Below are 12,392 nucleotides of genomic sequence, written 5' to 3'. Positions count from 1 at the left end.
TCACCTCTCAAAACTGAGAATAATCCCAAGGTCTGCTAAAGAAGACTATTGTCAAGTTCATGGCCAATACAATATAATATTTTTTGTAAACATAAATAATAGACTATGTGAACTATTGCATTTTGTTTGGATGAAGATTCTGGAGTTTTTTAAACAGTTAAATTTTACACACACACATTTTTTATCAAAAATTCCATGTACACATGGAGTTGGAAAATTAAAAGTGATGAGAATATTTTATTTGAAATTGGGTTAAGTTTTGATACAGAAGGTAAAATCAGGCCTTGTGTTTTCAAGTAGAAAAAAGTTAGATTCTGATACTCAGTGGGAAATTTGTACATAATCTTCCTTTTGCCAATACAGAGGCAGTTCTCCATATTGGAAAGAATGCTTTGTATTCTTAAAACTCTGGTTCATTCCTATTGTATTTGAGGTTCTGTTTGGATAAATGCTAATACTGTGCAATTCCTGAAAAACAATCATAGAGTTGTTAAAGCAAATTAGATTCCAAAATCTGCTATTCAGCTGTTAGATTTTTATACAGATCCCGCCAGTAATCAACTTTTCTTTTTATTGGTCTATTATAAGTAGTTTGAGGTCTGAAATTTGTTTAAAATGTTTTTTCAAGTCAGTATTTTTCAAAGGACATTATCCTAATTAGTAATGAATGTCTCATGCATTAATATTTATAATGTTTATAATGTTATATATTGGGTTAGTTCCTATTGGGTTCCACTGTGAGGAGTCTTCATCTCATAATTTTTTTTTTGCTGAAAGGAATCTAAACCACCATATATTTAATATATGTTGAGCCCTGGTTTATGTTTCCCCCCCCCTTTCTTTTTCTTCTTCTTTTGTCTGTTTCCAACATTTAAAAGTATGAATTTGCGAGAGGTTCTGAAGAAGTATGGAAAGGACGTTGGTCTCCATATTAAAGCTGTACGATCCTACAGTCAGCAGCTATTTCTGGCATTAAAACTTCTGAAAAGATGCAACATCTTGCATGCAGATATCAAACCAGACAATATTTTGGTAAGCAGTATTTAGTTACAACACTCTAAATAGAGTTTTTGAAAGCAACATACAGTAGTGTGTATTTGAGAGCCAGTTTGGTGTAGTGGTTAAGAGTGCAGGACTCTAATCTGGAGAACTGGGTTTGATTCCCCACTCCTCCACTTGAAGCCGGCTGGGTGACCTTGGGTCAGCCACAGCTTCTAGGAGCTCTCTCAGCCCCACCCACCTCACAGGGTGTTTTGTTGTGGGGATAATAATAACATACTTTGTAAACGGCTCAGAGTGGGTATTAAGTTGTCCTGAACGGTAGTATATATTATTTATTATTATTATTATTTACAGTGTCTGTCCAAATGCCTCCAGAGTTGCCCTGTTTTACTCCCTAAAATACCAGTGCATGTGAGAAAAAAAGTAATAGATATTGAAAGTTTCAAAAACACAAGGGAAAAAACCTCTCTAGGTTTTCAAAGTGGCAAAATAATGATGTGCCTTAACTGCAGGCAGGTTTATACACTGGAAAGGTTCAACTGTAATGCCTAACCAGGGTTTTGGCACTAATGATCAGATCTAAGAAGCTTTGGGTTCACTTGCTTCCTCTTCCTCTCCTAGCTTCCTCTTCTGTTTGTGAATTGTCACCTAGTAATTTCCAGATTTTTTTTGCAAACTCTTGCTTGCATTTATGTTCAAACAAACTATCAAACTGTTTTGTGCTAGCTTTGCAAACCAGGATTCCACACTCTGGTTTGTTCTTGGTTGAGAATTCTGCTTTGCAGAGCTAGCATAAACCATAGCTCAGACGTAAAGGCAAAGTATGAGTTACTAAAAACCTGAAAAGTTCATGGTATGTGCATGGGGGAAGATCTGTGTAAGTGATTCCTAGGCTCCTTAAATGCTTGTTCACATAACACCTAAAGTATGTTTTAACTAAACCACTGATAGTTGTGTCAAAGCTGCTAGAAGCAATTACTGTATGGTAACTGCTTTACCATAGAAAATGATTGAATCCATTACAATATTTTTGAGATTTCTATTTATAGAAAATGCTAAAAGCATAAAAACAGTCCTGTTGCATCAGACCAAATGGTCCCTTTAGGCCACCATATGGTTTCCAACTGTGGGTAGCCAAAGAGTTCTTTTGAAGCTTACAGGCAGGTCATGAAAACTGTATTGTTTCTGTCCAGAAGCTGGTATCAAGAGGTACACTATCTCTGAATACCATGTTCTTTCTTTCAAATATAATCAAGTTTAAATATATACTGCACACATTCAAACATGCTGAAATGCTTGCAGAATATTTGGTACTACTCTTATGAACTGGTTGTTAGTATGCATACCATCAACATTTGCTGCTGTAGTCCATGACTTGAAATAAAATATTTTTTAGGTGAATGAATCTAAAACCATACTAAAGCTTTGTGACTTTGGATCAGCTTCACATGTAGCTGATAATGACATCACACCATACCTTGTCAGTCGATTTTATCGCGCTCCTGAAATTAGTAAGTTAATCTGAGATGCTCTTGTTTGCATTCAAGTTTTGTAATTATAGTAATGTTTACACATTTATGAAGCAGATAAGTGTATATTTTAACTGTAAAAATGGAAATTTTATACCTGATAACATTTCTTGGTGCTTAATTAGATTTTTATAATTATCTAGTTAACTAATGTGAGATGCCCGCCAAATGGTGGGAATGTGTTCGGAAATGTGAACATAAAGACAGGCTACAGCTGAGTGGGAGGGTGAGTGCCATTCACAACTTCCCCTCACGCTTGCTTTCTCTTGTCCTCTTATTGCCGCCCATCCCCTGCTTTCTCCTTCACCCAGGCCCTTGCCACCACCCACTCCTTTTTCTTCTCTGATACCACTGCTTCCTCCTCTTTCATCAGCTCACCCCTCTGTTTATCAGTGATGGAGTTGTGTGTGGAATGTCTGTATGTGTGATCATAGGATTACCAAGACTTGGCCTTTTATAACAGAATGGACAGTTAGACATGGCTGCTTGAAATACTGTCTAATGAATGGTGCAGTATATGTTTCTGCACCATATACTTCCTGTAGTGCCTAACCACTGCCCCGTCTACTTCCCAAACACCCTGTTTCACAGCTGATAGGATAAAAGATAAAGCTGTAGATATAGCATCATGCAGCATCAGCAGATTCCTGAGGATGAGAAGGGCATAAATTATGGTTAGAGTTAACTAATGCACTCACCTTTCTTCAGTGGCCTAGATACTGTAATTAATTTATTCTCTGTTGTTGTTGTTGCTCACTTATCCTAGAAATGTAAGTGACCTTTAGTTTCAGTATCTGTTAGATAGTGGTTTAACTCTGAAACTGTTTTCCTCCTTCAGTTATAGGGAAAATCTATGACTACGGTATAGATATGTGGTCTGTAGGCTGTACATTGTATGAACTTTACACAGGAAAAATCTTGTTTCCTGGGAAAACCAATAACCATATGTTGAAGCTTGCTATGGACCTCAAAGGAAAGATGCCAAACAAGGTAAAGATATAAAGCGCTTAAAACAAAGGAGCCGTGTTTTAGCATTTTCCCTCCTTTTGTAGAAATCAGCACAATGCTCTGGACACATTCTGACAATTCCAGTGAAATTAACTAGTAACTGTTATCTATACCTTCTCTTCAAAGCAAAAAAAACCCCCTATTTTTTACTGTAAAACTCCCCCCCCCCCCCACAACTGTTCTTTGGGTCCCAGGTTATAGTCTGAAGGCACATGACGCAACAGCCTTGCTGAAGCTAAACAGGTCTGTGCCTGGATGAGAAAACTCCTGGGAACCCTACGTAAGCTGTGCTCAGTTCTATGGAAGAAAGCCAGGCTAGAAATGCAATAAATAATAATCCTAGGTGATTTTTGGAATTATGTGAGGCTTTTGATACAGGCTTGTTTTGATTCTTTTGGTATTACAGAGCTATTTTATTATAGCACCTCATTGCTTGGATCCTGCAGTAAATCTCTACTGACAAAAGGGATTTCCACCAGCAAGATGGGACTTCCCTGCCTCTTTTCTCTCGTTGCAGCTTGAAGTTATTCCTGAAATGTTGCTCCTGGTAGCAGGTTACCTCCCAGGCATAACACTGGCGGCTCAGAGTGTTGGAAGTCGGCAGCAGGGAAGGGGGGAAATAGTGAAAATCATCCCTCTGTTCTGTTAGTTTAATTTTCTTGCAACATCCTGTCATGTTCATGATTTATAATGTTATATGAATTTTTTCAAGTTAGGAGAGGGTACAGATCTAATCAAATAGAAGAAATTGCACTTCATTTATCTGTTTACTAAATTAGCATTGCATTGAAGTCAGTAGGTTTCCTCTTGGGGTTACACTTCAATATTTACTCTTATGTAGCTGTAAATTTAAGAGAGTACATTTGTGAACTTTTTATTGGCAGATGATCCGAAAAGGTGTGTTCAAAGATCAACACTTCGATCAAAATCTCAACTTTATGTATATAGAGGTAGATAAAGTAACAGAAAGGGTAAGTCTGAACTACTTTGTGGGAAATGTTTCATACCTTTTTGCATATAGAATTGAAATTTCTGTATTATTGCCTCTTTTGTTGTTCAGTTAAGAGGTTATAACTATTAGTGTGAAGTGCTGGCTTTGGAGCACATGCTTCTTAAAATCATTGACATGCATTAAGCTGAAGGATCAGTAGGCAGAAGTGACATGTTTTTCCTATAATTTGGTGCAGATTCCAATACAGAGAAGACTACACACATAAAGGTTCTTGTATTTAATTATGTAACAGGGAATTAATTTAGTGGAGTAATCAAATGTGCTAATATTGCAGCGTTGTTGCGAAATGCATTCTCCACACAGATCAGTCTTATTGAATATGCAAAAAGCTGGGGTGTGTATTGATTAGAGCACACTGTCAGGCTTGCAGTTAACCAGCTACCTGGTCACTAGTTATAAATTCTCTCCAGCTGGGTTTCCATTCTGTCTCTAGAGCTGCAGACTCTTTACATTAAGACGGAATAAAAACAAACCTGGATTGGATCTGAAGTATTGTGAGAGGAGTGGAGCTCATGGATTGGGACTCTTCCACCAGTTTCTTCCTGTTTCAGCCCACTGAACCCCTTAACATTCTGCCCAGAAGAGCATTGGGGTGTAATTCTTCCACACCCATACATGCATACACACAAAATAGCAGTTTGGTATTGTGAAAGGCAGTGAGATGAAGTTCAAGGCAGGGCATCCATCAGCAGTTAGGGTGGGGTGATGGGCGAGTGGAGCAGGCTGAACTCAGTATGATCTCATAATTCTCTACATGGGGGCTATAAAATATAGCATAGAAATAACATTTGGTTCTTAAATGAGCTGTGTCCCATGAAAATAATGGGAGGGTTCTACCACTAACTAGAAATCCATGTAATCTGTTAATGTTCGTAGTCATTTGGAAATTAAGTGCTTGATTCCATTGTCTTTGTAGGAAAAAGTAACTGTCATGAGCACCATTAACCCAACCAAGGATCTTCTAGCAGATTTAATTGGGTGCCAGCGCCTCCCTGAAGACCAGCGTAAAAAGGTTCACCAGCTGAAGGACTTGTTGGACCAGATCCTTATGTTAGACCCAGCTAAACGGATTAGTATCAACCAGGCTCTGCAGCATGCCTTCATCCAGGAGAAAATTTAAATACAGTGAAGAAGTTCAAAGGGTTTGAGTAGTTAATATACAAAGACTGGTGAAATTTCACAACAGTTTATAAGTGTATATAAAACATATAAATAATTTCCCTGCAGCGTTGAGGAAGAATGGTATATTTGAATTAACACCAAGGCTGATATTTCTTTTAGAAATGTTAGAGTAATTCTGTTTGTCTCTTATGTGAAGATTTTTCACTGTAGAACTGTTTTAATTGCCAAGACTGCACAGAAGTACAATGCTAATGTATATGGTTGCAGTTCCTATAAAACACAGACACACACAAACATTATATAAAACAGAACATCTGTTACGAAAGATCAGTAAGACTGGGTGGTTGATTTTGGTTTTTAGCAGATTTGGCTTCATTTTTGTCTCTGGAAAAATGGCCAGCGTAAATGCTGTTTATATTACATTTTCCTAGGTGTGTGCGTGCAGGCCACAGCAGCATGCCCTTGGTGTAGTCAGTGCCGAAGGGGGTCTATTCCTTCTTGAGCCTGCCCGCAGAAATGGTCTCCTCTTTTAAAGCAGGTTGTGTACAACTTTCAGTACACTGAAGGTAAGCTAAACCATCAACATCACTGGTGTTTACGATGTTACTGTACTGGGACAACTGACAAATGAGGGTCAATAGCTTTGTAGCAGAATTCCCTGCATGTTTGATAAACAACCTTGTTTTTGTTTTATGGCATTACAACTGTGGCATACTTCCCACTTCTGTTCGATCATTACATTTAAAAAAAATTGGCGGGGGGTGCACTTGATGGAGAGAGCGCCTTCAGTGTACTGTTTATTACCTTCATTTTTAAAAAATCAACTTGCTATATATATAGAATTTGTATACATTTTGTTAAATACAGTTCACTATGGCATAGACTCAGAGCTTAGAGAAGAGTTTTCATTTATTAACAACAAATATCGAACTCCGATTCCGGAAGTCCTTATCTCATGGCCAGATAGAAAACATCGTAATGAACTTTTTAGCTATTTGTATGTCATTTGAAAGTGTACTGCTTTATGCTAAAGGTGTTTTTAATTTGTTCATTGTTTTCATTATTTGTGATCATGTTGTCTTTCAATACAGGCATAAACCTTCCACTCTTGAACAAAGCAGCTGCTTTTTAAAAGCGGTAATTGCTTCTTTACCTTTTATTTCTTTTGTAAATGAAGCTTTCTTTAAGAAATGTGACTTTAAAGTGTTGTCTCTTGCATAAAACAGTTGACATTCACTTATTGTGAAGTGAAGATTGTTCTGCTGCATGTAAAGTGGACCATGCAGATTTCTGTATGTTTTCAGTATGCATCATTAGATAATAAAGTCTTTTGTGAACAAGGCATTGGTAGCCATTTTTAAAAGATTTTTTTTTGTCTCCAGTGTTGCCGATTCAGGTAATCTGTAAGAAGAAATCTTTCATTTTTGATAGTCCATTAATTAAATCGATTACTAAAAGATACAATCCTTTGAAAATATTAGACTAATTACCAACTTCGTAGTATAAATAGCCCCATACCCCCAGCACTCTACAGATGTTTTCATTGTAATGAAATTTATTCCTGTAGCTTTGGGACTGGATACAGGTTTTAACTAATGTTTGTGCTGTTTTTCTTACTTTTCCTTTTTGATGGTGCTGAGAGAGACAAAGGAAGGCAAGTCACAGGCCACTCAACGCCTACTCCAGGGGGTCTGGTTTGCTGAGACACCAACTTCACCTTCCTAACAAGGTTATTTCTGACAGCATGTGTAGATAAAAATTTAGCAGCAACGTAAACAGTAGTTTGTTGTTCATCGTGAGGATCCCCAGATCAGTCAATTCATGATTGCCTATCCAGTTCTTGGGTTAAAAACAATTCATGTAACACCTTCTTTTTGTACGTTTTGTGTACGTTCCACAACTATATGAAAGCACAGTCCTAGATACTTTGTGATAGTCATTTAAATGGGATTTCTTTTTACCCATTTAGGCACATAGTTGCTTTTAACATGCACAGTTTAGTGCAGTCAGTCATGCTGTTTGTGGAGCGCTCCTCATGAGATGCTCTCCACCATGGCAACATAGTAAACCACAAAGGAGACAGATGGCAGGTGATGTTACCTGCCTGTTTTGAACTTCTACCTTGTCTCCTCCTCTTCAGTTTAACGTTTCTTTAAAAGTAGTAAATGTATTTCTCTCTCAACTTATTTAAAATGTTTCTTGTTCATGCAGGAGACAGAATGCAGCTTTGACACTCGAAGAAGTAGATTACTTGATAGTTGTTTGCACACAAAAGTAATGTGGTGCAGTGCTTTGGTGACACTTCCAGCCTAACTTGCTCATCTGGTGGCAGTCTGACACAGATGTAAAATTCTGCTGCCTCCATCATTGTTTCATATCGCTGTTTCACAAATAGTGAAAAAAGCTGGTCATGTCAACTCCACTAGCAGCAGCGTGCCATTTGGCAACAGAATTTTTAAACCATTCTCAAGAAAAACAAAGTTGCTTGTTTACTTGTTCTTTGTGTTGTAGGTGCAGCTCAAATGAAGAAGATGGCATCCAGAAGACATGAACAAAGGTTTCTGTTCTATAAAAGATATGAAAAACATTCTTCCATTTTAGTTATGTCTAGTTTTTTTTCCCCCAGTTCACAGTACTCAGATAGAGGTTTCATTGCACTCATGCCACACTGGCAGATCTTAGCATAGTACTGTTGTGGCATTTTTTGAACATGTAAAATGTTGTCCGTTTTGTTTCTGGGTGATGTGATTTTTGTTGTGATAAAATTGAGGTAGGCACAGTACACCACCTTTTTCACCTTTCGTTACAATATTTTATCTCCTTGGCAAGGATCAACCAATATTATGAAAAAACATACCAATAGGACAAGTAATGTGCTTTAAAAAAAAGTACAAAATAGAGCAACATTCATTTGTTACAGAGCTCACATTGTGTATGCTTTGGCAGCAGAATAAATGTTAATATTGTTGGTGGATGTATCAGGTTGGGCCTTGATTCTTCAGACCTTTTGCTCTTTCTGACAGCACAGTTTGGCTATGTGGTTATGTGCCTGAAAGCCAGTGGAGACAATATATAAATCTATCTAAATTAGGTCTGTGTAATATAGTTCAAATCCAGGAATGTGGTAGAAGGCTGAAGGTGCTGTGGTCTCCCCTCCACACACACACACAGTTCTGTTTAAACTGAGTGGATTACAGCTAGAAACAAAGATTTCCTTTGCCCTTCATATCGTCGTTTTCAGACAAGTAAATATTCTTTTATACTGATGGAACAGATTAGGAAATAAATTTTAGAATTCTTTTCTAGTACACATATATTCATCATTGTTTTGTGCTGCAGTGTAGGTTGACATGTCATAAATGGTTTTTTTTATGATTTTGGTAAATCTGATGTGGAATTCTCACTTTTCTTTGCTAATGATTTGTTTCCCTTCCTGTATAGGGTAAGTGGCAGAAAACCTCTGAGAAACATTTGCATGGATTGACTTGTGCTCAAGAGGCAGATCAGTCTATGAAAATACAGAATGCAGAAATTCAGATCTTTGGCAAGCTGTAATGTAAACTTCTGTATCAAAATGTAAAGTGGTAGTTCACTTCATGATAATAAAATAGCTTTGAAAATCATCTGTTAACATTTATTTGTAATTTTTATGAAGTTTGTTCAGTTAAAAAGTACTGGATTCTTTAAAATATTAGACATGCAGACAATTTAGTGGGTGGTTCAAAGGAAGGTCACAATATTGATTTACTATTTCTTTGCACATTGATTTCTTCTGGTGAAGGAGCCACCACTACCTCCACCACCTCAGGAGCAGCCAAACAGTAATAATTAATCTTTGCCTCTTGCTCCAAATCTGAGTTGATAATTCATTTGTCTAATTGATGTGGGCACTTTACCTTTGCTTAAGCAAATGGCTTGCTATCCAAAAATGACCAGATTTTAGGTGCATTCTGTGACACTTTGGGGCTTGTGACCACCGTAATATATTTTTTTAAATGCACATTTTATGTCATGCTATGATTGTTAATCTTTCATGTCAACCATCTTGCAGGAGTTAACACAAGGTGGTTGCTAATTCAAAGTAATCATGAATAGTTAGCTTTTTATAGGTGCTTTTCTTTTATATTTACTGTCAAGTAATTTCCTATTATCAGAGGATTGACTTTTTAATTGGCATGACTAATAAAATGAAACTCATACATAACAATATCTGGTAATTACATGAAAGAAGAGCATGGGACTGGAAGAAAATGCCCTGTCAGACTTCCTTTTGCAAGCTTTATACAAATGTCAGCCTCTTTAGAAACTGAGTTAACAGAAAATGGTTCAAGATTCATCATCAAACAGGCTTCCTATCTGAAAATTGCTGCACTCATTATTCCATTCTAGTAACACAGATAGAAGAACCTCTTTCATTTCATTGTTTCCAAACTTGTTTTCTGTGTATTTGTGTATGCTTATATACCATCTGAAGATACTTCATGTATCTGATGGAGTGGGCTTTACTTCAAAACATATGTTACAATAAATATATTAATCTTTAAAGGACTACAAGACTCTTGTTTTTGTTCTACTAACCCTCATTCTTCCAGTATTTAAGTTACTAGCAGAAATTTGAGAGCCACATTAGATGTGATGGTGTCCCCATGTCCACCATAGGAACACCTCTGCTGTTTTAAAGATGAAATTCCCTCTGCTTACAACTGCTGGGGGGGCGCTATTCCCCCTGCCCATGCACCATTTTTAAGAGCCCAAATGCCAGGGGTTTGGATGCTTGAAAATGGCATGGGGGGGGCGGGGGGAGCATGAGCCTCTTCTCACCATGCTGCAGTCCTGATCAGGACTGCAGCTTTCATCTCAGGACTGCAGCATCTCCATCCCTTCGCAGCTTTCATCTCTTAAATGGTGGAGGCATCCCATTGGTGGGCTTGGGGATGCTGTTACATGTAGAGTGGCTCTGTAAAATGCTATTTTCAAGTCTCTGGAAAGTGTTGTAGTTTTTGCCTGATAAGGGATTTGATTAGAGATATTTGGAAACGAATATCCTATTTTCTATTTGTGGGAGGCTCAGAGTCGCAGCAGAGTAGGATGACTTTTTTTACGGTTTCCCTGTGTTTTCATCATCAAAATATACACATTGGTTAAAGAGATGTCTTAACCCAACTTCTCTTCATGTAGACTCACAAACTTTCATATTACTCTTGTAGGGAAACACTGGTGTGGATCCTACCTCTGTCCCAACACTCAAATGAGCAAAGTTTATTTATTCATTTATTACATTTGAGACTTCCTCCAACTTAAGTGGCTCTTCTGTTGGAGGAAGAGCCACTTAGAGGATAGTTGGATCCACCTCACTGTTTACAGCCACGTTTCTGCCCATGTAGGAATTTGGGAAGGTCTGTAACAGCCCCAGGATCTTGCCTGGAAAAGCTCCACTTCCCCTTAATCCGGTGTTACCTACTTCTCTCTACCACTGTCTAGTCTTTTAAAAAGTATCTCCTGCAGAAGGACTAGCACTTGAGCACTCTACCATGGTGCCACTTAAAGGCTCCACCCCTGTGCCTCTTCTGCTCTCCTTCACACTGCAAGGAGTCAGTTGTATTTTCAGGGGATGAAGGGCCTGGTAGACTCCTTGATAAACATGACTGAAAAATGTGTAGGATGGGTCCAGAGGTCAGGCTACATGTTTTCAAATTATAAAGTTTAATAAAGCACACAGCAATCTGATCAGTGATCAAAATGTAAAGTGATACTGCCACAAATCCTTTTTTCTACTGCTACACATACCTATCAGATGGTTAGAGTAAGGGTAGGCTATTGTTACAGTGTTTGGAAATCATCATTTCGGTTTCCTAGAGTGGCGATTCCTCAGTCGTGCTCAAGATGGCATCTGTAGCTTTAATCATGTTGATGGGATATTTTAAGAGCAGAACAGTAGATCTTAAAAGAGAGTTTCTTCTCCATATCCAGAGATTTTATAATGTCTTGTCTGATCCCTTGTGGGTCGTTTCATCTCTTCAAAAAGAAAAGATACCTTCTAGCTGTGGGTTCCCAAATGTCTCTAACATACAACTCTGGCTGAGGTGTTGGCTGGTAACCATTTGTCTTCCTTGAGTTAGAGCGCACTGCATATCCATGGCCCTGAATCACATGGTACCTGTGAAGCTGACTGCTTCCCCTGTAGCAGTTAACTTGTGGAAAGGCATTTTGAACATGTACCAGAGTACAGACTCAATTTGCTGTAACTTCTGTGTGAATCCTGAGGCGTATGGCATTTCCCTACAATCTACTCTAGCAAGAAGAGTGCAAAATAATAAGTACATTGTATTACTTTCAGATGTCTCCATTTCACTTCAGAGAATACTAGATACTGGAGAGAGTGATTCAAGCTAGCCTTTCCTCCCCAACATCTGGTTCTCTAGGTGAGTTTTTAAAATGCAGCAGCATTCAGTTATTGGCACTCCCAACTGCCTTTTGAAGTCACCACACAGACTCAGAATTACCAACATGTTTGCTAACTGAAAATTATTTCCATGGTTTTTTTGTATCAGCATATCTAATTCTCAATGGGTTTCCATCTGTGGAGACTTAAATCTGGAGACTGGAGCCATAGACTGATAAGACAGATTTTTCTATAAACCTGAGAATGCCCCAAGTATGCAGAAAAATCTGAAATCTTTATTTAAAAAACCTGGTGGCTGTGTGTGTAAAAATCCCCC

General features: G+C 38.0%; 1 protein-coding gene across 4 annotated transcripts in view; it reads left to right on the top strand.

The window, feature by feature from the left end:
• PRPF4B (pre-mRNA processing factor 4B) overlaps window positions 1–9,296 on the top strand; it is a 30,626-nt gene extending 21,330 nt beyond the window's left edge. The window contains exons 11-19 of one of the 4 annotated variants that reach the window (XM_054984534.1): window positions 879–1,032; window positions 2,399–2,513; window positions 3,370–3,521; window positions 4,424–4,510; window positions 5,468–5,563; window positions 6,105–6,239; window positions 6,765–7,402; window positions 8,185–8,230; window positions 9,115–9,296. In XM_054984534.1, the coding sequence (XP_054840509.1) occupies window positions 879–1,032; window positions 2,399–2,513; window positions 3,370–3,521; window positions 4,424–4,510; window positions 5,468–5,563; window positions 6,105–6,206 (706 nt within the window). In that variant the 3' untranslated portion in view covers window positions 6,207–6,239; window positions 6,765–7,402; window positions 8,185–8,230; window positions 9,115–9,296. Of the gene's footprint in view, window positions 1–878; window positions 1,033–2,398; window positions 2,514–3,369; window positions 3,522–4,423; window positions 4,511–5,467 lie in introns of all 4 variants that reach the window. The other 3 variants (XM_054984532.1, XM_054984533.1, XM_054984536.1) reach the window with 3 other exon arrangements.
• The last annotated feature ends 3,096 nt before the right edge of the window (window positions 9,297–12,392 follow it).

The sequence above is a fragment of the Eublepharis macularius genome, chromosome 7 (genome assembly GCF_028583425.1).
Source record: "Eublepharis macularius isolate TG4126 chromosome 7, MPM_Emac_v1.0, whole genome shotgun sequence".
Taxonomy (NCBI): Eukaryota; Metazoa; Chordata; class Lepidosauria; order Squamata; family Eublepharidae; genus Eublepharis; species Eublepharis macularius.
Note: the sequence above shows the minus strand (reverse complement) of the source record. Positions and strands in the feature narration are given on the sequence as shown.